General features: G+C 42.7%; 1 protein-coding gene across 2 annotated transcripts in view; it reads right to left on the bottom strand.

Moving 5' to 3' along the window:
• Window positions 1-14,954, bottom strand: part of LOC142109664 (integrator complex subunit 2-like) — a 71,215-nt gene extending 56,261 nt beyond the window's left edge. The window contains exons 1-5 of one of the 2 annotated variants that reach the window (XM_075193729.1): window positions 14,481-14,954; window positions 13,308-13,610; window positions 1,921-2,059; window positions 1,591-1,693; window positions 1,060-1,173 (exon numbers count right to left, since the gene is read on the bottom strand). In XM_075193729.1, the coding sequence (XP_075049830.1) occupies window positions 1,060-1,173; window positions 1,591-1,693; window positions 1,921-2,059; window positions 13,308-13,600 (649 nt within the window). In that variant the 5' untranslated portion in view covers window positions 13,601-13,610; window positions 14,481-14,954. Of the gene's footprint in view, window positions 1-1,059; window positions 1,174-1,590; window positions 1,694-1,920; window positions 2,060-13,307; window positions 13,611-14,301; window positions 14,398-14,480 lie in introns of those variants that run through there. The other variant, XM_075193730.1, reaches the window with a different exon arrangement.
• Between the last annotated feature and the right edge of the window lie 8,379 nt (window positions 14,955-23,333).

Genomic DNA, 23,333 nt, shown 5'->3' with positions numbered 1-23,333 from the left:
CACACACACACGTTAACCCGTGCATGATACTCATGCATTCTAGTCAAATCTAGCTACTTAAGGTGTTAAAAAGGTTCTTGTCATGCATTTGGGCCATAGCCCAGGCCTCAACCACCAACCACTCCCCACTGTCACTTCTCCTTCAAGAAATATATATATATATTTTTTTTTTTTTAAATCTTTATAAACACTTTTAACAATTAACAAATTAAATTAACAAATTAAAAACATCTTAGTATACCAAATTTCAGCCCTTTCTGATTTTTTTTTTCCACACACACTAAGAATTTAGTAGGTCAGTGTATAACTCCGCCCAGCAGGTGGCGCTGCAGCTTGGTTTTATTTTTTCCACACAGACAGACAGACTAACACACGCCACTAGACATTTATATATATATATATATATATATATATATATATATATATATATATATATATATATATATATATATATATATATATATATATATTTGGGCAGTTAATACATTGTGGCATGTGAATGGTTGTATAATAATAGAACCCACTGCTATCGCTACTTGACATTAGGTTTTAAATTTGGGCCCTGGTAAAGTAGGATTTTTACGCACCATAAAATCTGTTTCTTTGACTCCATTGGGTGACACTGCGCACCCTCATTTTGCTCTAAAAATGGTTCTGCTCTGTTTTAGTTACTTTGTTCTGGTTTTTGTCTTGTTGTCTTTTCCTCTCTGCTTGGTTATACAAAACTGAGCTTGCTTTGACAGAGGAGTCCACCTACTAAACCCCAATGTACCGCAGTGCCCCCAATGGTAGGAAAGAAAAAGTAAGAACAGGGACTATTGTCTTTTTGTGCCAGAAAGACTTTGCAACAATCTCAATAAAACAGCCTAATTGGATTAGAATAAATGTTATTAGTAATTGGATTTTAATGTGAAACTATGTCAACTTTAAGGTTGATTACATGAGGAAGCTGTTATGCAGCTAACTAGGAATATATTGAGTCCTGGTAAAATACAGGAACATTTACAAAGAATAAATTCAGAGTTACTAATCCTCTGCAATGATCTAGAAATCACTCGCCTTCATTGAAGCTGTCTGGAACATTAGCCACCAGCAGACACAGAAACCAGGCCCCATTGCGAACATGGAGCAGAGCTTCAGCCATATCAGTGATCGGCAGGAGCGTATGCAATTCTGTAACAGAGAAGAGTGTAGCAATACAGTAAAATGTCTGATATTTATATTCATTTAGTAAAAGTGTTGAGTCATGTTATTACAATTACCATTTATGAAAGATTAAACCAAAACAAACTAAAAAAGTTACAACAGTATTCCTATCCATATTATTTTAAATGATGTGGAAACTGAAAACTTCAGAGTCCTTTATTATATGTTAAAAAGACAAGTTCTCAAGTTGCTTCTAAGCAATGAATCAAGCCCATCTCCTAAAAGCACAAAGTGGTCACCGTTTCATGATTTCTTGCACCTGAGTTTAACTAAATGAAAATGACTTCCCTGACTAAGCATTACAAAAGCATTATCATCCAAACCCATCAAAGCCTTTCAAACTGATATTCAGCAGTCTGCCAAATACCCAACATCCTGTAATACCTGCTTGTAAAATGCAGAGCACATCTGCAGCTTCCTCCATGTGCACAGGACTTTCAAACAGTTCTGAGGACTTCAGAAAGTATTCACCATTCGAATCTGCAACCTACAAAAAAAAAAATAATAAAAAAAAAAAAATGGTAAAAATGTCATGATACAATAGGAGAACTATAAATGAATAAATAAAAAAGGAAAGGTGCAAAATAATAAAAATATTACGTGCTCTTCCATTAAACATTTGTTTCTATAATTTGGAAAATACATGTAGAAGCAGTGGTTCAGCATTTTAAACTGAAACATATTAAACCTAACTTTATTTCAAGAAACTCATACCTTATTCATTATTGCCAACAACTCACTGAGCACTAGCCGCAACCGACGAGGAGAATCACTGTGCTCAAACTCCAATGTCAGACCATGCTGAAGCTGTGATACCAAGATACTTTCTCCAGTACCGCCTCCAAGCTTGTGCCTAGGGAGAATATTAGCCAATGAACAATTACTATAAACAACAACTTCTTACACCAATGTCACCCAGCACCTATTGCCAGAGTGCTACACCCGGCTGTTTTTACTTGCCACCCAGTTCTTGGAGCCAAACAGAGTCCTATATTCAGAATAAACCATTGTTTCTCCTACTAGAACAGGCACTATGTGAGCACTACAGCCAGCTGTGTGTGTTAGACCACTGACCATCAGTCCTGGCAGGTGTGGGTAATAACCACCAACAGTTTTCCATATTATTACAACTGTCCCCACCCGGATACTTTTTAATGCTACCCAGCTGGCAAAATTTTCTGGGCAGAACACTGTGCACACAAAAGAGACAAACAGAACTCTCTAAAATATAATTTGACAAGATCAGTTGGATAACAGGAAAAGCTACAGGATTATTTTTTTTGTAATACCTGGTTGCCATGCATTAACATGTTGCCTCTACACACAAAAGAACTTCTCAAAATAAAGTTTTCAGCTTACATCATGGTATATTTTGGAAATATTGTCGAGTAGAACACCACAAAATTCTCAGCTGTTGATATTAGTAAAAAGAGGATTTTTGACTCACCGTAAACTCCATTTGTCATAGTTCATAGGGGGGACACTGCTAGACAGTGGTCCTAGGAGTCAAGGCACTTTAACAAAAAAAAAAAAAAAAAAACTTGCGAGTTAGCTCCACCTCTATATACCCCTTCCACAGGAAGGGGTATATAGAGGAGGTCCCTCAATGGACTATGAGAAATGGATTTTATGGCGAGTCAAAAATCCTCTTTTCTCTTACGTCCTATTGGAGGATACTGCTAGATATAGGAGGCATACTAATGCTACCCCTAAGGGAGGGATTGCTCAGACACTGCTGTTCGCAAAACCCTAGAAGCCAACAAACCACACTTGTGCTCAAACAGGTCAGTGGTTTTGCGAAGTCCTGCAGTTTGGTCTACATAGCACCTAAGTGCTCTGACCACGTCCAGGAGTATCAAGGACTGATCCGAAGACCATAAACTCAGAAAGAAGGCAAGTACCACAACCTCCTGATTCAAATGTAAGCGAGAGACAACTTCTGGAACAAAGGAGGGCTTGGCGTAAAGCACCACCCAGTCTAAATGAAAAACTAAGAAGGGTGGAGCACAAGACAACACCCCCAACTCAGACACTCGGTGTGTAGAATACTACATCAGTAGAAAAGCCACCTTCCAGGTAAGATACCAAAGCTCCACAGAGTCTAAAGGTTCAAACAATTCTTTAACGAAGGCTTGAAGAACCAAATTTAGATGTCATGGCTTAACCATGTGAACAAGCAGGGGTAGCACATGAAGCACCCCCTGTAAAAAGGTGGGAACCTTCGGCAAGATGGCCAACTTGCGCTGAAAGAACACAGACAGCACTGGAACCTGCAACTTCAAAGAATATAAAACGCAAGCCCTTGTTAAGGCCTGCTTGGAGGTTGAAACGAGAGTTGTGGGAACAATTAGTATTACACCAAAGAACATATGCCTTCCTGACCCGATAGTTGCTTGCCGCGGAGGAAGGAACTTCCAGGTTTTAATCATTGTTTTTACTACAGATGTGGAAAACCCCTTTGCCTGGAGAATCATAGGTTTCAATAGCCACGCTTTCAAAACCAGCCATTACGGGAAGATCCTAGTACCATGCTCGGCAAGCCCAATCTGGAGCAAGTAGAATGGCCCTCACTCATTTTGAGAACCCTCGAAAGCATGGGAATTGAAGAAAAACAGGAAGACCAGGTGAAACTGCCACAGGATCACCATGGCGTCCATGAATCCTGCGGCTGGATCCCGGGATTTTATGTTTAATAAGGGAACCTTGAAGTTCAGCTGGGATGCCTTCAGATCTGGCCGATCCCCACGGTGGACTAGAAGGTCGAATACTTCCCTGGAGAGACCATTCTCCTGGATGGAACGTGTTGTGGCTGAGATAATTGACCTCACAGTTTTTCCCTGGGATAAAGACTGTTCCGCCCACAACATTATTTTGGAAGCTTCTTTCATGGCTCTGCTACCCTTGTAGCATTGTCTGACTGGACTCTCCGCGACTTTCCTCGAGGAAAGCTCAGAGCTTGAACTAGTACGTTATAAGTTGTCCAACGCTGCAATGCATTAGCCCTTTACAGGGGATCCGCTGGATCTGCTGAAGGGGTAAAAGGTCCAAAACTTGGGATGCTTTCGAATGACCCGCGTAACTGGCAGAAAGGGTCTTTTTCCCCATCTGTGGCCTTTAGTATGAGCTGGCTTAACCATGCTCCAAATAGGGAAATGCCATCAAAAAGCACAGCTTCCATGGTGCCCTTAGAATTAGGGATGTGCACCGGCGACTTTTGAGGTCTCGTGTTTTGTATCCGGATTTTCGTTATTTTTGGGGTTCGGATTTGTCTCGCAAAACACTTGACGAAAGGTCTCGGTTCGGATTTAAGGTTTTGGATTGGGATTTTTTTTGAAAAAAACATAAAAAGTTTAAAAATCAAGTTTTTGGGCTTATTTTCACTCCTAGGCTATTATTAACCTCAATAACATTCAATAACAAGCATTTCCACTAATTTACAGTGTATTCTGAACACCTCACAATATAGTTATTAGTCCAAAACGTTGCAACAAGGTATCTTTCTGGACTGCGTAGAGGAGTGGGTCACCACAATATATATTAAAAACCCTGAACTTTTATGATTCGCACCAATAAATGTACCTGGACTGCGTAGAGGAGTGGGTCACCACAATATATATTAAAAACCCTGAACTTTTATGAATCGCACCAATAAATGTACCTGGACTGCGTAGAGGAGTGGGTCACCACAATATATATAATAAGAAAACCATCAACTTGTTTGATTCGCACCAATAAATGTACCTGGACTGCGTAGAGGAGTGGGTCACCACAATATATTAAAAACCCTGAACTTTTATGAATCGCACCAATAAATGTACCTGGACTGCGTAGAGGAGTGGGTCACCACAATATATATAATAAGAAAACCATCAACTTGTTTGATTCGCACCAATAAATGTACCTGGACTGCGTAGAGGAGTGGGTCACCACAATATATTAAAAACCCTGAACTTTTATGAATCGCACCAATAAATGTACCTGGACTGCGTAGAGGAGTGGGTCACCACAATATATTAAAAACCCTGAACTTTTATGAATCGCACCAATAAATGTACCTGGACTGCGTAGAGGAGTGGGTCACCACAATATATTAAAAACCCTGAACTTTTATGAATCGCACCAATAAATGTACCTGGACTGCGTAGAGGAGTGGGTCACCACAATATATATTAAAAACCCTGAACTTTTATGATTCGCACCAATAAATGTACCTGGACTGCCTAGAGGAGTGGGTCACCACAATATATATTAAAAACCCTGAACTTTTATGAATCGCACCAATAAATGTACCTGGACTGCGTAGAGGAGTGGGTCACCACAATATATTAAAAACCCTGAACTTTTATGAATCGCACCAATAAATGTACCTGGACTGCCTAGAGGAGTGGGCACTGGGCACCACAATAAAATATATAAAAAACCTTCAACAGGTCTGCATTACACTACACATACGGCTGCTCCTCCATCCTCTCCATCATATACATGTTGGAGTTTTAGCGTGTGACAACCTCTTGTTTTTGATAATGTCAGTGCATTTTGAATATTTTTCAATTTGCCCCACACCACTGAATGTACTTTATCTATGATACGCAATACGCATCTATCTATCTTGACTGCGTAGTGGGGTGGCCCCGGTACCCAATTTGATACCGGGGCCACAATAAAATAAATACACCCTCCACGTGTCAGAATTCCACCAAACAAGTATCTGGACTGCGTAGTGGGGTGGCCCCGGTACCCAATTTGATACCGGGGCCACAATACCTCCTCCAAACATGGTACAGACAATTCGTCATTGAGATCCCATCAAGTATGTTAAAGACAGACAGGGTCGAAGTGTTATTGGTTGACTTTGTAAACCAAAAAACTGTCCCTGTTGCACATAGTCGTGCAATGAAGACTGACTTTTTCATTTAAAGGCACCATCTTTCAAGTGTAGTGTTTGTAAGTCTAAGTCATATTATACTTTTGGTAAAATTGGTTTATTTTGTTCCTCTTTATGGTAACTACTAATAGAATTAAAGTATTAAATAGAAGCGGCAGTTTCTCTTTATGGTAATTAGTAATAGAATTAAAGTATTAAATAGAATTAAAGTATGAAATAGAATTAAAGTATGAAATAGAATTAAAGTATGAAATAGAATTAAAGTATTAAATAGAGTGGTATAGAGTTGTAGTGTGGTATAGATAGAGTGGTCCCCACAATATAATAATAAAACCCTCAACTGGTCTGAATTCCACCAAACAAGTATCTGGACTGCGTAGTGTGGTGGCCCCGGTACACAATTTGGTACCGAGGCCACAATATAATTAAAAAATTGGGCATCAACTGTCACCGTTGTTTAATATCTGATACACCTAAATATGGACTGCACAGTGGAGTGGCCCCGGTAGTAAATTTGGTGCCGGGGCCACAATACCTCCTCCAACTTCCAAGTGTAGTGTTTATAAAGACAGACAGCATCGAAGTGTTATTAGTTGACTTTCTTAACCCTAAAATTGTCCCTGTTGCAAATATTCGTGCAATGGACAGTTACTTTTTTATTGAAAGACTCAAGCTTTCAAGTGTAGTGTTTATAAAATATAAAACAACAATACAGTAGTTTTAGAGCACGTCAATACCTCGTTTTAAATTATGACACGGCATTTTACTTTTGGTTTAATTTCTTGAATTTTTTTAAATTTGGTTTTACTTTTTGAACATGGCAAACGACTGTTGATTGGTCATATAATGCAAAAAAAGATGGAATTGTCGTTGGGCCCTCACACCCACCCTTATGTTGTTGAAATAGGACATGCACACTTTAACAAACCAATTATTTCAGCGACAGGGCCTACCAAACAACTTTGGCTGAAATGATTGGTTTGTTTGGGCCCCCACACCAAAAAAGCTATTCATCTCTCCCTGTACAGACTAAACAGGCTCTACTGAGGCAAGATGTCATCCTCATCCTCAACCTCTGATTCCTCTCCCCCTACAGTGTGTACTTCCTCCTCATCACACATTATTAATTCGTCCCCGCTGGACTCCACAACCACAGGTCCCTCTGTAGTATCTGGAGGGCAGTGCTGTACTTCATTGAGGAATTGATTATTCATTTTTATAAACATCATTTTTTCAACGTTGTGAGGAAGCAACCTCCTTCGCCGCTCACTGACCAGGTTCCCCGCTGCACTAAAAACTCTTTCCGAGTACACACTGGAGGGGGGACAACTCAGGTAAAATAGAGCCAGTTTGTACAGGGGCTTCCAAACTGCCTTTTTTTCCTGCCAGTAACAATATGGACTGTCTGACATGTCTACTTGGATGGTGTCAGCAAAGTAATCATCCACAATTTTTTCTATTGTGACAGCATCCAATGCAGCGAGAGTAGACATGACTGCAATGGTTGGCAGGTCCTTCAGTCCGGACCAGATGTTATCAGCATCCCCGCCAGTGCCTCTTTTGGGAAAACTGAGCTTTTTCCTCGCAGCCATAGATGTGGAAGAAAATGAGGGTGGAGCTGTTGGCATGTCACGGTCCTCTTCAGAGGACAATCTCCTGACCAGCAGGTCTTTGCACCGCTGTAGACTTGTGTCCGCCGGAAACAGAGACACAACATACGCTTTAAACCGAGGATCGAGCACGGTGGCCAGAATGTATTCCTCTGACTTTAAAAGAGTGACCACCCTCGGATCCTGGCAAAGCGTACGAAGGGCTACATCCACAAGAGCTACATGCTTGGTGTAATCGCAATGGCTTACCAGCTCCTCCCTCACTTTCTCCAGCTGCTTCTGCAACAGCCTGATCAGGGGAATGACCTGACTCAAGCTGGCAGTGTCGGAACTGACTTCTCGTGTGGCAAGTTCAAATGGCTGCAGAACCTTGCACAACACGGAAATCAGTCTCCACTGCGCTTGACTGAGGCGCATCCCCACTCCTTTGCCTATGTCGTAGGTGGCTGTGTAGGCCTGAATGGCCTTTTGCTGCTCCTCCATCCTCTGCAGCATATAGAGGGTGGAGTTCCAGCGCGTCACAACCTCTTGTTTGAGGTGATGGCAGGGCAGGTTCATGCTTTTTTGATGTGCCTCTAGTCTGCGGTAGGCACTGGCTGAATGCCGAAAGTGTCCAGCAATTTTGCGCGCCACCGCAAGCATCTCCTGCACACCCCTGTCACTCTTGAGGTAATGCTGCACCACCAAATTAATGGTGTGGGCAAAACATGGGACGTGCTGGAAATTGCCCATATTTAATGCCCGCACAATGTTACTGGCATTGTCTGACACCACAAATCCCCATGAGAGTCTAAGTGGGGTAAGCCACTGGGAGATAATTTCCCTCATTTTCTCTAATATGTTGTCAGCGTTGTGCCTCTTATTAAAGCCTGTAATGCACAATGTTGCCTGCCTTTGCATGAGCAGCCATTTTGTAGATGCTGCTACTGATGCAGCTGTTGCTGTTGCTGCGGAAGGGGATGCATCTACCCAGTGGGCTGTCACAGTCATATAGTCCTTCGTTTGCCCAGAACCACTTGTCCACATGTCCGTGGTTAAGTGGACAGTGGGTACAACCGCATTTTTAAGAGCACTGAGGACACTTGATCGTACTTCTCTGTACATTTTTGGTATCGCCTGCCTAGTGAAGTGGAATCTCGACGGGATTTGGTACCGGGGACACAATACCTCCATCAACCCTCTAAATCCCACTCCACTGATGGCGGACACCGGGCGCACGTCTAACACCAACATTGCAGTTACAGCCGCAGTTACACGCTTTGCAATAGGGTGACTACTATCGTATTTTGTGGTCATGGCAAACGACTGTTGGACGGTCAATTGTTTTGTGAAAGACTTAGCGGTCTTACGACTTCCCCTCTGGGAAGATGACCGACTAACAGCAGCAACAGCAGCAGTGGCAGTAGTAGGCGTACCGCTGCAGGATTCCTCGGATGAATCCCGTATTGAGGAGGACTCAGTCTGGCTGCTGACTTGGGCTGCAGGACTGAATCTGATGGAGATTGTGGAGGAAGTTGACGAGGAGGGTGTTGCTGGTGTGTATCCAACTGGACCACGGGATTTAGGTGTCCCTGTACCGATGAGGGTCCTAGCCCCAGTTCCTGAACTAACCACTGAACTATGAAGGTTATTCAGGTGACGTATAAGGGAGGATGTTCCTAGGTGGGCAAGATCCTTACCCCTGCTTATTTGAGCTTTACATAAGCTACATATGGCCATACATAGGTTGTCTGGATTTGGATAAAAATAACTCCAGACCGAAGAGGTGCATTTTTTGGTCTTCTGACCAGGCATGACGATGGGCTTTTTCATCCCATGGACATCAGCTGTTTCCCCCCCTGGTGCCTCATTTACAATAACCACATCACCATCCTCATCATCAAGTTCCTCCACAGCGCCAGCTACATCATCAATAGCCTCCTCCCGAGCCACCTCTTCCCGTACAGTGATGGGAAGGTCAGGCTTGACAACCACCAACATCCTTGGACTCGCCTTGTGGATTTGTGATAATTTCTCTTTAGAAGGCAGAGTTGTTTGCTGTTTTGTTGCTGACAGCATAACTCTCTTCAATTTTTTGTAGGGGGGGGGGGGAGGAGGAGGAGGGCTAAGATCCGTGGGTGAAGCTGAACCACTAGTCATGAACACGGGCCAGGGCCTAAGCCGTTCCTTGCCACTCCGTGTCGTAAATGGCATATTGGCAACTTTACGTTTCTCCTCAGATGATTTTAAGTTTCTCTTTTTGCTACTTTTTCTTAACTTGGGCTTTTTGGATTTTACATGCCCGGTACTACGAGATTGGGCATCGGGCTTGGAAGACGACGTTGATGGCATTTCATCGTCTATGTCATGACTAGTGGCAGCAGCTTCAGCATTAGGAGGAAGTGGGTCTTGATCTTTCCCTACTTTATCCTCCAAATTTTTGGTCTCCATTATATGTAGCACAAGATACTGCAGAATGTGTGAACTTGGTAATATTGCAGTACCAATGAACTTATACTGCTGGATTGGTTTTGCAAATTTGGTTATAATTATTATATTTTTTTTTAAATTTTTTATTTTTTTTTATTTTTAAAAAACTTGGGAATAATGGGGAAATAACTATGCCCTTAGAAGCCCTTAGAAGCACAGAGCACAGGACACAGCACCACTGGACTGAACAGGACACGGCACAGGACCCAGCAGCACTACGGAACTCAGCAGGACAGAGCACAGGACACAGCACCACTGGACTGATACTGCAGAATGTGTGAACTTTGTAATATTGCAGTACCAATGGACTTATACTGCTGGATTGGTTTTGCAAATTTGGTTATAATTATTATATATTTTTTTTTTTTTTTAAATTTTTTATTTTTTTTTACTTTTTTTTTATTTTTTAAAAACTTGGGAATAATGGGGAAATAACTATGCCCTTAGAAGCACAGAGCACAGGACACAGCACCACTGGACTGATACTGCAGAATGTGTAAACTTTGTAATATTGCAGTACCACTGGACTTTTACTGCTGAATGTGTGAACTTGGTAATATTGCAGTACCAATGGGCTTATACTGCAGGATTGGTTGTGCAAATTTTGTGGTAATTAAAAAAAATTAAAGTAGTTTTTGGTATTTTTTTAAATAACTTTTTTTTATTTTTTTAAACACAGGGGAATATTGGGGAAATAACTATGCTCTTAGAAGCACAGAGCACAGGACACAGCACCACTGGACTGAACAGGAGACAGCACAGGACCCAGCAGCACCACTGACCTCAGAAGGACAGAGCACAGCACACAGCACCACTGGACTGATACTGCAGAACACAGGACAGCACAGCACAGCACAGCACAGAACTAAACAGCACAGCACAGAACTAAACAGCACAGCACGAGATCTACTAGGACAGAGGACCACCTAACACACCCTCCCTCTACCCTGATCAATGCCCGAGTGAAGATGGCGGCGACTAGCGGGGAATTTATAGGATCCGAGTATCGCGAGATCCGACAACGGGATTATGAGTCAGAGCCTCAGTTTGAGATTTGAATTTGGCGCCAATACCCGGATCTGTCTCGGATCCGCAACGTTCGGGTGGGCTCGGATTTCATAAATCCGAGTGCGCTCATCCCTACTTAGAATCCATGTCCACGGACCAAAACCAAAGCAACTTCACTGCAATAATTAGTGCCGAGAGATTAGATATAACAGATATAGTATCCAAGAATGTCTGGCCTAGGAATTCAGATGATGCTCTGATGATATTGCCTTATTATCATAGCAGCTGTCTATCAAGCCTATTTAAGGCATTTGGGTGTGACTCACAGGCCAGCCCTTGCTAGATGTAAACTCCTATACCTGGGAGATGAGTGCATCTGACTTTAACTGCATTTTAATGGTGTTTAATGCATATAGGTCAGTGTAGGACCTGCATATAATGAGGTGCCCTTGACGCTGGGATGCAGGCTTAAATGTATTGATCAAAATATAACCGAATACCTCATATTTTCATTTTGCTAAATACACACAGATATGCAGTGTTACGGATAAGCACTGACAAATGTCTTTTGTTTTGTATACATATGGGCATTTATATTGCCATGCAGCTGGTACCATATACAATATGGGATATACCAAGCACAAGCTTGTTTTTGCTCTGGTTTTGTTTCATAGTATTCAAGAATGCCTGACCTAGGAATTCAGAGGATTCTCTGATGTGATCCGTTAGGTCCAACAACTCAGCTAGGGGCAACCATCATGTAGACCAGTGTCTTACTGTTCTGCCCAAGCTTAAATGGCCTTTTTTACCCAGGCTGTAGACATGACCGAACTGAAAATACTGCCAGCCACTTCAGAAGCGGAACAGACCAAGAAATCACATTTCTTGTCTGTGGCGTCTTGAAGTGAAACTTCCCCTTTGTACCGGAAGAGTAGTGGTTCTAGTCACCCGGGCTGGAGGTGGATCAACCTCTGAAATACTTTCCCATTTCACAGATTTCTCTACCGGTAGAGGAATCTGAACTTTCCTGGCATATGAAATCAGTGGTCAGGCTCTTTCCATGCCTCTGAAATCATGTCCAGTAATTGGGGAGATCAAGGAAAACAAATGAGCAGTTTCATATGCCTTTTAAAAAGCAAGAAACCAACTGCATGTGACAATTCTGGGTTCGTGAAACCTAAAGTCTGACGAACCCCTAACACCAAATTATCCCTGTCCTAGACAATGGATGATTCTTCCATGATACCAGATTCCTCTTCCCCAGAAACTCTGGGAATTTCGCCCTCTTTCTCAGATGGGAGTGGAGTCGAGTATCCTAGTATTCTGTGACATCGGATGCTTGTGTGATGTTCTGTGTTATGCATTAAGCATGCGTTCCAATGAGGAAGAGGTTTTAGCCAATCTCTGGGCTGGTTCTGCAAGGGATTGCGCAAAGGTGAATTCCACATGGGCCACACCCGTAACGGGTATGACCCTTTGTGAATTAGACTTGTGTGATGCGGAAGTAGAATGGGAAGATTCCCCTACCTCACAGGCTCTGCACAGTGCCTCCGACTCAGACTGTCCACAAAACAATTTAGTGTTACGTTTTACACAATTATAATAACAGACTTTACAGCATTAGCCTTTTTAGAAGTCCCTTTGTCTGTCATGGTGTACAGATAGATCAATTAGATTAGATAAACACCAGTCTAAGCCTACTTGAGTATATACTCTATGCAGAGAACATAAATATATCAAAAGGTTTCAGTTTTGCAGGATTATATTCAGAATAGCTGTATTCTATATCTAAAGGGGGCCAGTGATTTTTATATAAAATGACAGGTATACCTGTAAAAATAGCCTATGCAAATAACTAATCTACAAAATATATCAAATCTATTTTAAGATGGAGATAAATTTGCAATATTTCTGTCAAAAATGGCCACAGAGAATAATAACAATACATTATGGTGTCTAGTTTAACCAATGGATTACAAAAGAAGAAAATTTTAGGTGAGGATCACAAACAGACTTGTGACAGAGTTAAAAAAAAAAAAAATACTTAAATAAGACAACCTTTAACGTGTTGGTGTCTGGAATGCACACCATGTACAGTTTAATACATTTGAGCCAATAAGTCAACACACCTTAGCTGTTGTTCTTTGTTGGCATCCTGCTCTAGTGCATGAAAATCCACAGACAGTAAGGCCACAATGGAATTCACTGCCTCCACTCCCGACAGAAGCCGGAGCAGCAACTTTTTGTCTTGAGCCCAGCTCTGGCTCTGGTCTGCTGGAGCACACAAAGCCATCCGAACCAGGCATGGCAGCAGAAGTCGCAGCTCTGGATCACTCAGAGCAGCCAAGCGGTCTACATCTACCTTCTGCATTGCTTCAAATGCATACGGGCTGACATAATGCAGACCTAAACTCTCACCCATTTTATTGCAGCTGTAAAAGAAAACAAAAATGAATTCAAGTTTTGTTAAAACTGTTACAGCTATTAATGAAAAACATTTGAAATTTGTTTCTCAAATCAAAGCTTATGAGGAATGACAGCAAATTAAGGGTCAATAACAATTAAAGAGTGGGTCACGAAGACCAAATCAGTGTCTTTCTGTGTTCATAAAAATGCCAGTAAAACAAAGCATCAAGAAGTGTGATAAGTGGCATTGATATTAATCACAAGTACAGTTCTATTTATGAAGACTAGTCACTACTCTGTACCAACTGTATTCTCTGTGGACACTTATGTACACTAAATGTTCTGCTCATTCAGGTCTGCGCATTGTTTTACTGCATGATTTAACCATAACAATATTTTACATAAACAGCCGAGTGTGTCATTTCCATCATCTGGTCATTACAATAAACACAGAGCATAAACAAATCAGTACCCTGCACTATAATTATTGGATGGATTTCTGTCCTCTGTTTAACCATGTAGCTATAAGGGATCAGGACAGTTTGTAGGTATCCATAAATATGAATGCAGAGTCCTTTTTGACAATTGCAATCAAAATATTTGTACTATTAAACTAATGTCACAAGCCTCCAAAGTTATATCCTGATATCTTTCACTGCATCAATGTTTCCCCAGTTTGTACATGCATTACACAAAGAAGCAAATAAAATGATTTACCATTCAACAGTCTGCTGTAGGAGCCGGAGCTAAAATATAGTTAAGCAGCCATAGAAGATGTGCACCAATTGATATCACTAGCAACTAAGACATTTAATAAAACACAGTATGAATAAACTCCATTGACTTTCTTTTCAGGTATTACAATCCCACTTGGACCTTTTTATACATAAAAGTACCTGAGACACCACCCAAAGGAAAGTTGTTGTTTTTGTTTTTTTGTTTTTTAAACAAAGCTGGTAGATCTGCCCGGAGACTCGTGGAGGTGTCAGGGATGTGACAGTTTGCTCATGTACAGGACAGAACGTTGTATACAGCCTTGTGTCTGGGTGCCCGGATCTGGCTCTGCGAACACACGCAGAGTCACACACATAATCTAACAGCGCCGATCCATTGATGCAGCGACACAGTGACTACTCCGTGTCCTCAATAGGAAACAGCAGACAGACTGAGAGCCGGAACCGATGTACAGTGTATGAGGTGCGATTGGGTGACGGATGTAGCGAGCAGCCGCAGCAGTGCACTTCCCCTGAAACATTAAGCACCGCCTATCAGGTCTTCGCAACCAATCAGAAGCTAGGCTGAGACTCAGAAACCGCAAAAGTCTCTATTGTTAAACTAGCGAGGCCTGTGATTGGTCGACATTTTAGTGTCGGGTTTGGTCTTTAGGGATTACAGGAAGGTTAAGACTAGTTGCCATTAGTCGGAAAGACACGGACTGCTGCTCGTGTAAAGTGGCTCATCTCTGTCTAATGTACTTACCCGAAGCTGTGATTTGTGTATGTAACCCCCGTCACTGTGTGTAGTGTGGGTTACACAGGTTACACAGTGCACCTGCTTCTCAAGCCCTGCCTAGCTGAGGGGCATGGGTGTAATTGACCAGGGGGTCCCTACACATGCAGGTATTTTACTACAAAGTCTCTGTGTAAATAGTGAAACACAGGTGATGTCAGTTTGTAGTGCAGCGTAATAAAAGTCAGAATAATTTGGGCACCAGACCATCTCTATCACAAACTGGACTCTTTATTTACACTCCTCTAACTCCAGCATGATGATCATAATGGTTCCATCAATACAGTAATTACTCTCTCCAGCACAGTTCTTAATAAGGAATATGAATATGGTTACAAGTATATCTCCTTCTGCACACATCTTACACTGCTGGTGTCAGAGTAGATACCAGGGTCTCATGGTCACAGTCAGCCTCGGACTGGCCTGCCGGGGAGCCGGGCTATCCACCGGTAGGCCCTGCTGCATTGAAGCTCCGCCCCCTCCATTGTTAGGGCGGAGCTTCAATGCATCTGACTCCCGACAAGGGGGACCAAGGCAGCAGGCATGAAAGAGGGAGAAGGGGGGCAAAGGCAGCAGGCATGAAAGAGGGAGAAGGGGGACCAAGGCAGCAGGCATGAAAGAGGGAGAAGGGGGGCCAAGGCAGCAGGGCATGAAAGAGGGAAAAGGGGGGCCAAGCAGCATGGCATGAAAGAGGAAGAAGGGGAGCCAAGGCAGCAGGCATGAAAGAGGAGGAAGGGGAGCCAAGGCAGCAGGCATGAAAGAGGGAGAAGGGGGGCCAAGGCAGCGGGCATGAAAGAGGGAGAAGGGGGGCCAAGGCAGCATGGTAGAGTGTGAAGGAGGGTCAAAGCAGCATGGCAGAGTGTGAAGGGGGGCCAAAGCAGCATGGCAGAGTGTGATAAAGGGGGGCCAGGAGAAGGGGGAGCAAAAGCAACATGGAGGGCGCAGTGTGATCATAAGAAGGAACAGCATTGTGATGAAGGGGCACAGTAATGTGTGTGTGATGGCACAGCGGGCTTGTGGCAATGTAATGTGTGTGAGGTAGGTGGTGGCTAACTACTGAGTGCTATTTTGTTTGTGGGGTGATATTGGGGCAATTTAATTTTATAGTGGGGACTATTAATTTAAGATAGGGTGGTTTGGGGGCTATTAATTGAATGTGGGGCTGAGTTTGAGGAGCATGAAGTATATTTATTAAATGTGAAAATGAATTATTTAATGGCAGTGATGGTTGCGGGAAATAGCTATATTTATTATACGTAAATGCTATTAATTTATTGCTGGGCTTGTTTGGAGGAGGGAGATAGTATTCCCATTTAGTAAATAAACCTATTATTTTAATGTTGGGGCTGGAGAAAGGCCTAAGTATTAATCGTGGGTCTTATTGATTTAATGTCGGGGCTGGTTGGAATTTTCTAAATGTACACAATTTTTTTTTACAAATAGGGCCCCCAATATTCCAGGATTCAGACAAGCCGCAACTAAAGAAACCAGCAGCCACAGGTGGTGACAAGAACCGGTAGAACAGTCTGTAAAATGTTCTGATTCTAGTGGGACAATCCCGATTTTTGGTGACTGTTCTGCCCAATCTAAAGGACAGGCCAAGACTGTGTACTCTTTATATACACACTGCATTCTTTATATACTACACTATGGTGCTAGCTGTCCTTTGTGGGCTGGCCACTCCCCCTCTAATGTTTGGTTCCGCCTCTATGATGGCTGGCCACACCCCCTCTGGTGGGCCCCTAGTGTTGTAGTCCCCCGGTGGGCCCTTCATGCCCCAGTCCGACACTGGTCACAGTAGTTCCACAGCTGTTCACAATTCAGCCTCTATTTCCAGTACACACATGCAGGAATCACAGGATGACTTGCCTCCAGCACACGCTTGTTGCTTTGACCCTTTTTCTGTGTAGCTCACAGCTCTGCAAGCAGAGGTAAAATCCCTGGGCTATAACACTTTTCACTGATGTTCTCTCTGCCCCTCTCTGGGTTCCCCACAACTGCCCCTCTTTGCTACAACCCTCTCTCCAGGGGTCTCTGCTCTTATATCCCTTAGTGTATGCATGCTGCCACTTGCAGAAATCTCCCCCTTCTCTCCAGGGGTCTCTGCTCTGGGGACTCTCTCCTTATTCAGGACACACATTTCTTGCCCTGGCGCAGTCACCACGCTCCTGCTCCCAGGCAATGCCAGGGGAGTCTGGGAGGTCCCCAGCTTCTCACATCATCTCTCAGACTGGGCTGGGTTGTCACTATAGCAACCAGTCTGAATCACTGCTCTTTCCACAAAAACCTAACTCACCACTAGGGGGCATAACATGTAAATCATAGGTTCATTAAATAAAAAATGTCCATTAGCCATGTAAAATTAGACTCATGAACCACACATGCTGCATTGTTATATTGCAATTGCGGCAGCATCTGGACTAGTGTCAGTAAGTTTTGTGTTCTATATTTTTACTCACTTGCAAAAGGTATGGTTTAGATAAATTCCCCAAAAGTAATAAAAACAATATAATGTAGACAGATGTGAGTGAAATATAGTGGGGAATTTTAAACAACTCATCTTTTTGGGTGAGATCAATTACGAATAAACTACTGGTGAGTTAAATGAGTTGAGTCTTCCGCCCTCTTCTATGTTATTTCATCAAGAATTCAATCTATCACCAAAAGTGCTCCAAGAAATTGAAATGTAGTTCTCACTGTGTGCCAATAAAAATAGTAAAAGTTCCCTCCCCCCTCCCCTTCCCTTTTTTTTTTCTGTATCCCTTAAAATTTGGAAGAAAATAAAAATACTATTGAAGTTAAAAAATAGTAAAAGTTACAGCGGACACTGCACACTAACAAAGGCTGCTGACATTGGGCAGTTAGGTCCAATGAAGCCCAAAGTGTACCCCTGCCGACAGAGACGCACCGGAAGTACCTGGCCAGCCATTTCCCTAAATCTTCTCTTCCGGTCAATCTGGCGCCATCTCAGACACTCCCATGGGCATCACAAGCTGATGAAAATAGGCCTCCCAGTGTCATATATTCAGAAAGGAGATTTGTAGATCCAAAGTGGCTTGGAGTTTCTTTTTATCTGTCACACAGCTGTTTCCACCACGAAGAGTTAAAGCCTGCAACAACTTTTCACTATAACCTGCTCATCTGCACAAAGAACTGCCTTTCTGTGCTAGTAGCTCCACTTACTGGTGAAAGTTTATATTGTAAGCGTTCATTATTGCTTTTACTGCTGCCCTAAAATCTTAAGCTTGTAGCACCATCTGCTGGAGAACGCTAATATTGCCAGACTTAATGCTTGCAATTGCAACCACCTCACACTTGTATTTAGCATCCCACTATCTCTCAACAGGTTGACTATTATGTGATTGTGGGATGGGCTGCCATCCTGGCCTCATGGCTCCTTATACCTCTTTGCAGGGGAATGTAACTGAAGGTAACTGTATTCCGCACCAATTATGTGATCCGGTGTGGACTTTTCTCTTATTTACTACGGTACCACGCCTGACGCTCATGGGCAAAGACAGGAGAGACCCTGCAAAAGGGGACTCTGGGAAGCCTCCAAGCACCCCACAATGTTCTGATCTCAGACAATTTCTGAAGGTTTCTACACCTTCCACTGCTCCTTTGAATTCACCTGCAACTTCCTCACTTCACTCGCCAGCCTCTCATCTATTTTCTTACGCTGATATGGCGTCCTCCGATCTGACCCCACAGAGCAGTCAGGTCCACAGCGCTATTCTGCAACTTATTAAATCACTTCCTACAAAGGAAGTGCTACAGACGAAAAAGGACTTTCAAGTATTGCAGACCAGACTCCATGAGACAATCCGCAAGGAGGTAGCCCATCTTAGGTCTGATTTTGCCCAGCTGGCATCCAGATTGTCCATCTTAGAAAGCCACAGGGAGGAAACAGAGGGCCGACAAGACCAACTTTCAGAAGCCCTGGAATGACAGGCGCAAGAATTCCAATTGCTTCACACCAGGGTAGACGACCTAGACAACAGAGGTCGTAGAAACAACCTGAGGATCCGCGTCATTCCCAAAGCTATCTCGCTCCAGGAATTGGTCCCATTTCTCACGTAAATATTCAACGAAATATTGGGTGAAGATCCACATGAATGCATTCACTTCGACAGAGCACACGGGGCGCCCAGTCTTACACACAAAAGGAGGGGATCATCCAAAAAGTAAGAAGCCTGGAATTGATTATGATGGACAGAAGATACAAAAATAGTTAAAGTTAATACAGATCAGCTGTAAAGTTGAGATATGCTTTTCTGTAATATTTTCAATTAGATCTTCACAATGGAGAATTGACCACCATCCAAAGGAAGGTACATGCTCAAAAAATAATATAATGTGTACTGTATAAGAAATATGTGAATATAAAGTACAGTATATCAAAAATTGAATGGTCCACACTATATTATTTTTATTTTTGGTGGGGTTCTGTGCTGGATCTTTTGCAAGTGAGTGAATACATTTTGGAAGTCTCTTTGGGAAATTCTCATCAGTCTTAAGCAGCTTTTGAGTACATGTATTGGACTGAAAAGTACTATTTGGGTGTGGGTTGTGATTTATAATATATCTCTTTATTTCCCATTAGAAACTAGCGGGCATAAAATTTATAATCACAGTGAGACGCACGCCTGTTTGTGTAGTGTATCCGTGTTTTTTCATACTGCACATGCTCAGAAATTGAATGTACATAACTGAAGCTATTCAGACCTAAACATTATAACTCCTTGTGCCTCAAGAGGCATGACAGGGGAGGGAAAGGGTCTTGCAACATAAGCAATGTATAGTGAGGGCATGTTAGAGCAATTAAATATGGATTAAGACTGGCATGTACTTGTAGGTATGGCTGAAAAAGAGGTGGTCAGGGGCAGGAGTAAGAAGTTGATGGTGAACACCCCAACTAGCGAACTACATGTAATTAGAGGTTTGTAAATTATTCACAGACGCTTACTGATACTTTAGTAGTCGCTTGATCATAGTTTAGGATTTGCTGAGCGTGCTGTAGGGAAGTTTTGACACATGTTGAAAAGTTCTATCTGCTGTATTAGCTAGGTTATTCATATTTAAATGATGTTTCATAGAAGTATACTACATATAAAATAAAAAGGGTTTTGGACATGATCAGATGTAAGTGTCTGAGGGGTGTTGTCAAGCAGACGTCTCTGCTTCTCATTCAGAATTTGACGCATCTTAAACTCTGAATATGGCTTATACATGATGATTTACATGCAACATTTTCAAACACAAATTACTCTTGTGTTCAATTCTGAATTAGGCCCATAGGGTTCAAACACAACGTTCTATTTCTTGGCATCTCCTCTCTCCTCCAGGAGAGGGAAGTTGGCTCTTAGTCGTGGTCAGCTGCCAGTGCCTGGGCCTACACAGGAGGAGTGGATGCATGTCTCCAGTGTTTGGAGTGGTCAGATGGAGACTGTCAGTCATTGCAGTCCTGCACTGGGCACAGGGAGGCTGAGAAGGCCATTCTTTTTGAATGGCAGCTTTTCCTGGTTCTGGGCCTTAGGAGGAGGCTGCAGCATCTCCTCCTTAGCAGGCTTCCTTCACTGAGGCAAATTAAATCTCTATTAGATAAGAATCCCTAAATGTAATGCATTAACAGAATGATTTTTATTTTCTACATATTACATATCCTAGAATACCCTCCTTCTACTGTCTTCCAAAATTACACAAACAAAAAAATCCCCTAGCAAGACCAATCATTTTGGGCATAAATTCCCTGACCTCAAGCCTGGGATGTTATTCAGAGCAATTACTACAGAAAGTGGTAATAAACTTACCATCTTATTTGAATATTCAAATTAAATAATAAGAATTCTAAAAGCAAAAAGGTGGGAAATGTATTTTATTTTGGTAACAGCAGATGTATTGTTATGTCTGTCTTGTTGCTACTAATAAATATTGTCCAATGTGATTAATGTGGTTCCAACGCACAGAGATTTAATAGCAAAAGATAGCAGGATTACAGCAAACCATGATGATGCATAAGAAGGTATAGCAAAATCCAGGAAAGTATAACCGAATACATTACACATGTGCCCCTGGTCCCAGGTCCAGCTTCAGTCTTGTTGTCTGCAGTCAAAGAGATTTCAATACTGGGCCAGGGGCTTGCTTATATACAGCAAAACAAAATTAGATCTAGGGCGCTTCAACAACCACAGCAGCCTTGAACAAACTGAATGAAATGAAATATACACAGATAACATTAAGAGAGGTCTTCATTGGTCCAGGGTTAACAATGTTCCAGTAGACTGCTGGGCTTAGGTCAGTTCATTTGATCTCTCTCCAAAGGTGGGGGAAACTTACTCCAACTGTTGCATATGTGTCTTCCTGACGAAAAAACAATTTAAACTGACCCATAAACAAAGTGCTTTTGAGTATTAATCTCATAACATTCATAACTTGCAATCTCTAGTTACGATCTTTACTCTATTGATACCGGATTTTAGCTGGTAAAATATGGATTAATTTGAGACCAAACTCCACACATTTCTGAGGGTCTGAACCATAATTACCTTTACTATTATGGTTCTATCTATGTATAAATAATCTATGTATAAATAATCTCTAATACATTTACTAATAAATGATTGTGGATTGGAACATTAATAAATGTGTACTATTTGCAAAATGTAAGTGTGAATGTAAGTGCATGTTGTTTACCTGTGTGATTGCATTGTTACCGCACCCTCTCCCCCCTCCCTGCGCACTCTGTCCCCCTTCCCACCCTCCTCTGTGGCTGCTAGCTCCTTTCTCCCCTCCTCTCTTGCTAGCTTACCATCCTTCTCTTCCTTCACTCCAGTATCTGCAGATGAAGTCCATACCCTTCTCTCTTCTTCACACCCCTCCACTTGCCCACAGGACCCAATCCCCTACCACCTCCATCGCTTCCTCTCTCTTGAAGCCTGCTCCCACCTTGCCCACCTCCTCAACCTATCCCTCTTCTCTGGAATATTCCCCTCCTCTTTTAAACATGCTCTTGTCTCCCCTATACTCAAGAAACCGTCCCTTGTTCCTGCCTCTCTAATTACCGCCCTATTTCACTTCTTTCTTTTGCCTCCAAGCTCCTTGAACGGGTTGTCTACAACAGTCTCTTTTCTCTTCTCACTCACTTCTTGATCCGCTCCAATCCGGTTTTCGCCCCCTCCACTCCACTGAAACTGCCCTCACTAAGGTCACTAATGACCTTCTCCTAGCTAAATCCAATAGACACTACTCCCTTCTTATCCTTCTTGACCACTCTGCTGCTTTCGATACCGTTGACCACAAATTCCTTTTGTAAACTCTGAAATCTATAGACCTCTGCACACTGTCCTCTCCTGGTTTTCCTCTTACCTCATCAACCGCTCCTTCTCAGTCTCTACACATGACTCTACATACTCTTCCCTTACCTGTTGGCGTCCTCAAGGGTCCATTCTTGCACCCCTGCTTTTCTCCATCGACACCTCCTCCCTTGGTGTCTTCATATGCTCCTTTGACCTCCAGTACCACCTCTATGCTGATGATACCCAAGTTTATCTTTCATCCCCTGACCTCTCCCCTTCCCTTCTGTCTCGTGTCTCCTGCTGTCTCTCGGCCATCTCATCTTGGATGTCCCAACGCTTCCTTAAACGCAATAGTTCCAAGACTGAACTTATCATCTCCCCCTTCTCTGTTTCTGTTAATAACACTATCCTCGTTTCTGTCCCTCAACTCCGATGCATTGGGGTCATCCTTGATTTCTCCTTCAAGCCTCACATTCTGTCCCTCTCAAAATCCTGCTACTTCCACCTTCGGAATACATCCAAGATACGCCCCTCTCAACACAGATGCTACGAAAGCCCTTGTTCACTCGCTTGTAATCTCTCGCCTTGACTACTGTAACCTCCTTCTCTCTGGCCTACCTGACTCTCACCTTGACCCTCTTAAGTCTATCCTCACTGCTGCTGTCAGCCTCATTTTTCTCTCCTGCCGATTTACCTCTGCTGTTTCCCTCCAACAGCCACTACATTGATTCCCCATGGCCTACAGAATTAAATTTAAACTCCTCACCCTTAAAGCTCTTAATCATTCCTCCCCTCCCTACATCTCCAATCTCATCTCTACCTACACTCCTAGCCACCCCATCCGCTCTGCCTGTGACCGCCACCTCACTACTTCACTGTTCACCTCTTCTCACTCCCGTCTCCAGGACTTTGCCCGGGCTGCTCCCCAGCTGTGGAACGATCTTT

Source organism: Mixophyes fleayi (genome assembly GCF_038048845.1).
Source record: "Mixophyes fleayi isolate aMixFle1 chromosome 2 unlocalized genomic scaffold, aMixFle1.hap1 SUPER_2_unloc_6, whole genome shotgun sequence".
Taxonomy (NCBI): Eukaryota; Metazoa; Chordata; class Amphibia; order Anura; family Limnodynastidae; genus Mixophyes; species Mixophyes fleayi.
Note: the sequence above shows the minus strand (reverse complement) of the source record. Positions and strands in the feature narration are given on the sequence as shown.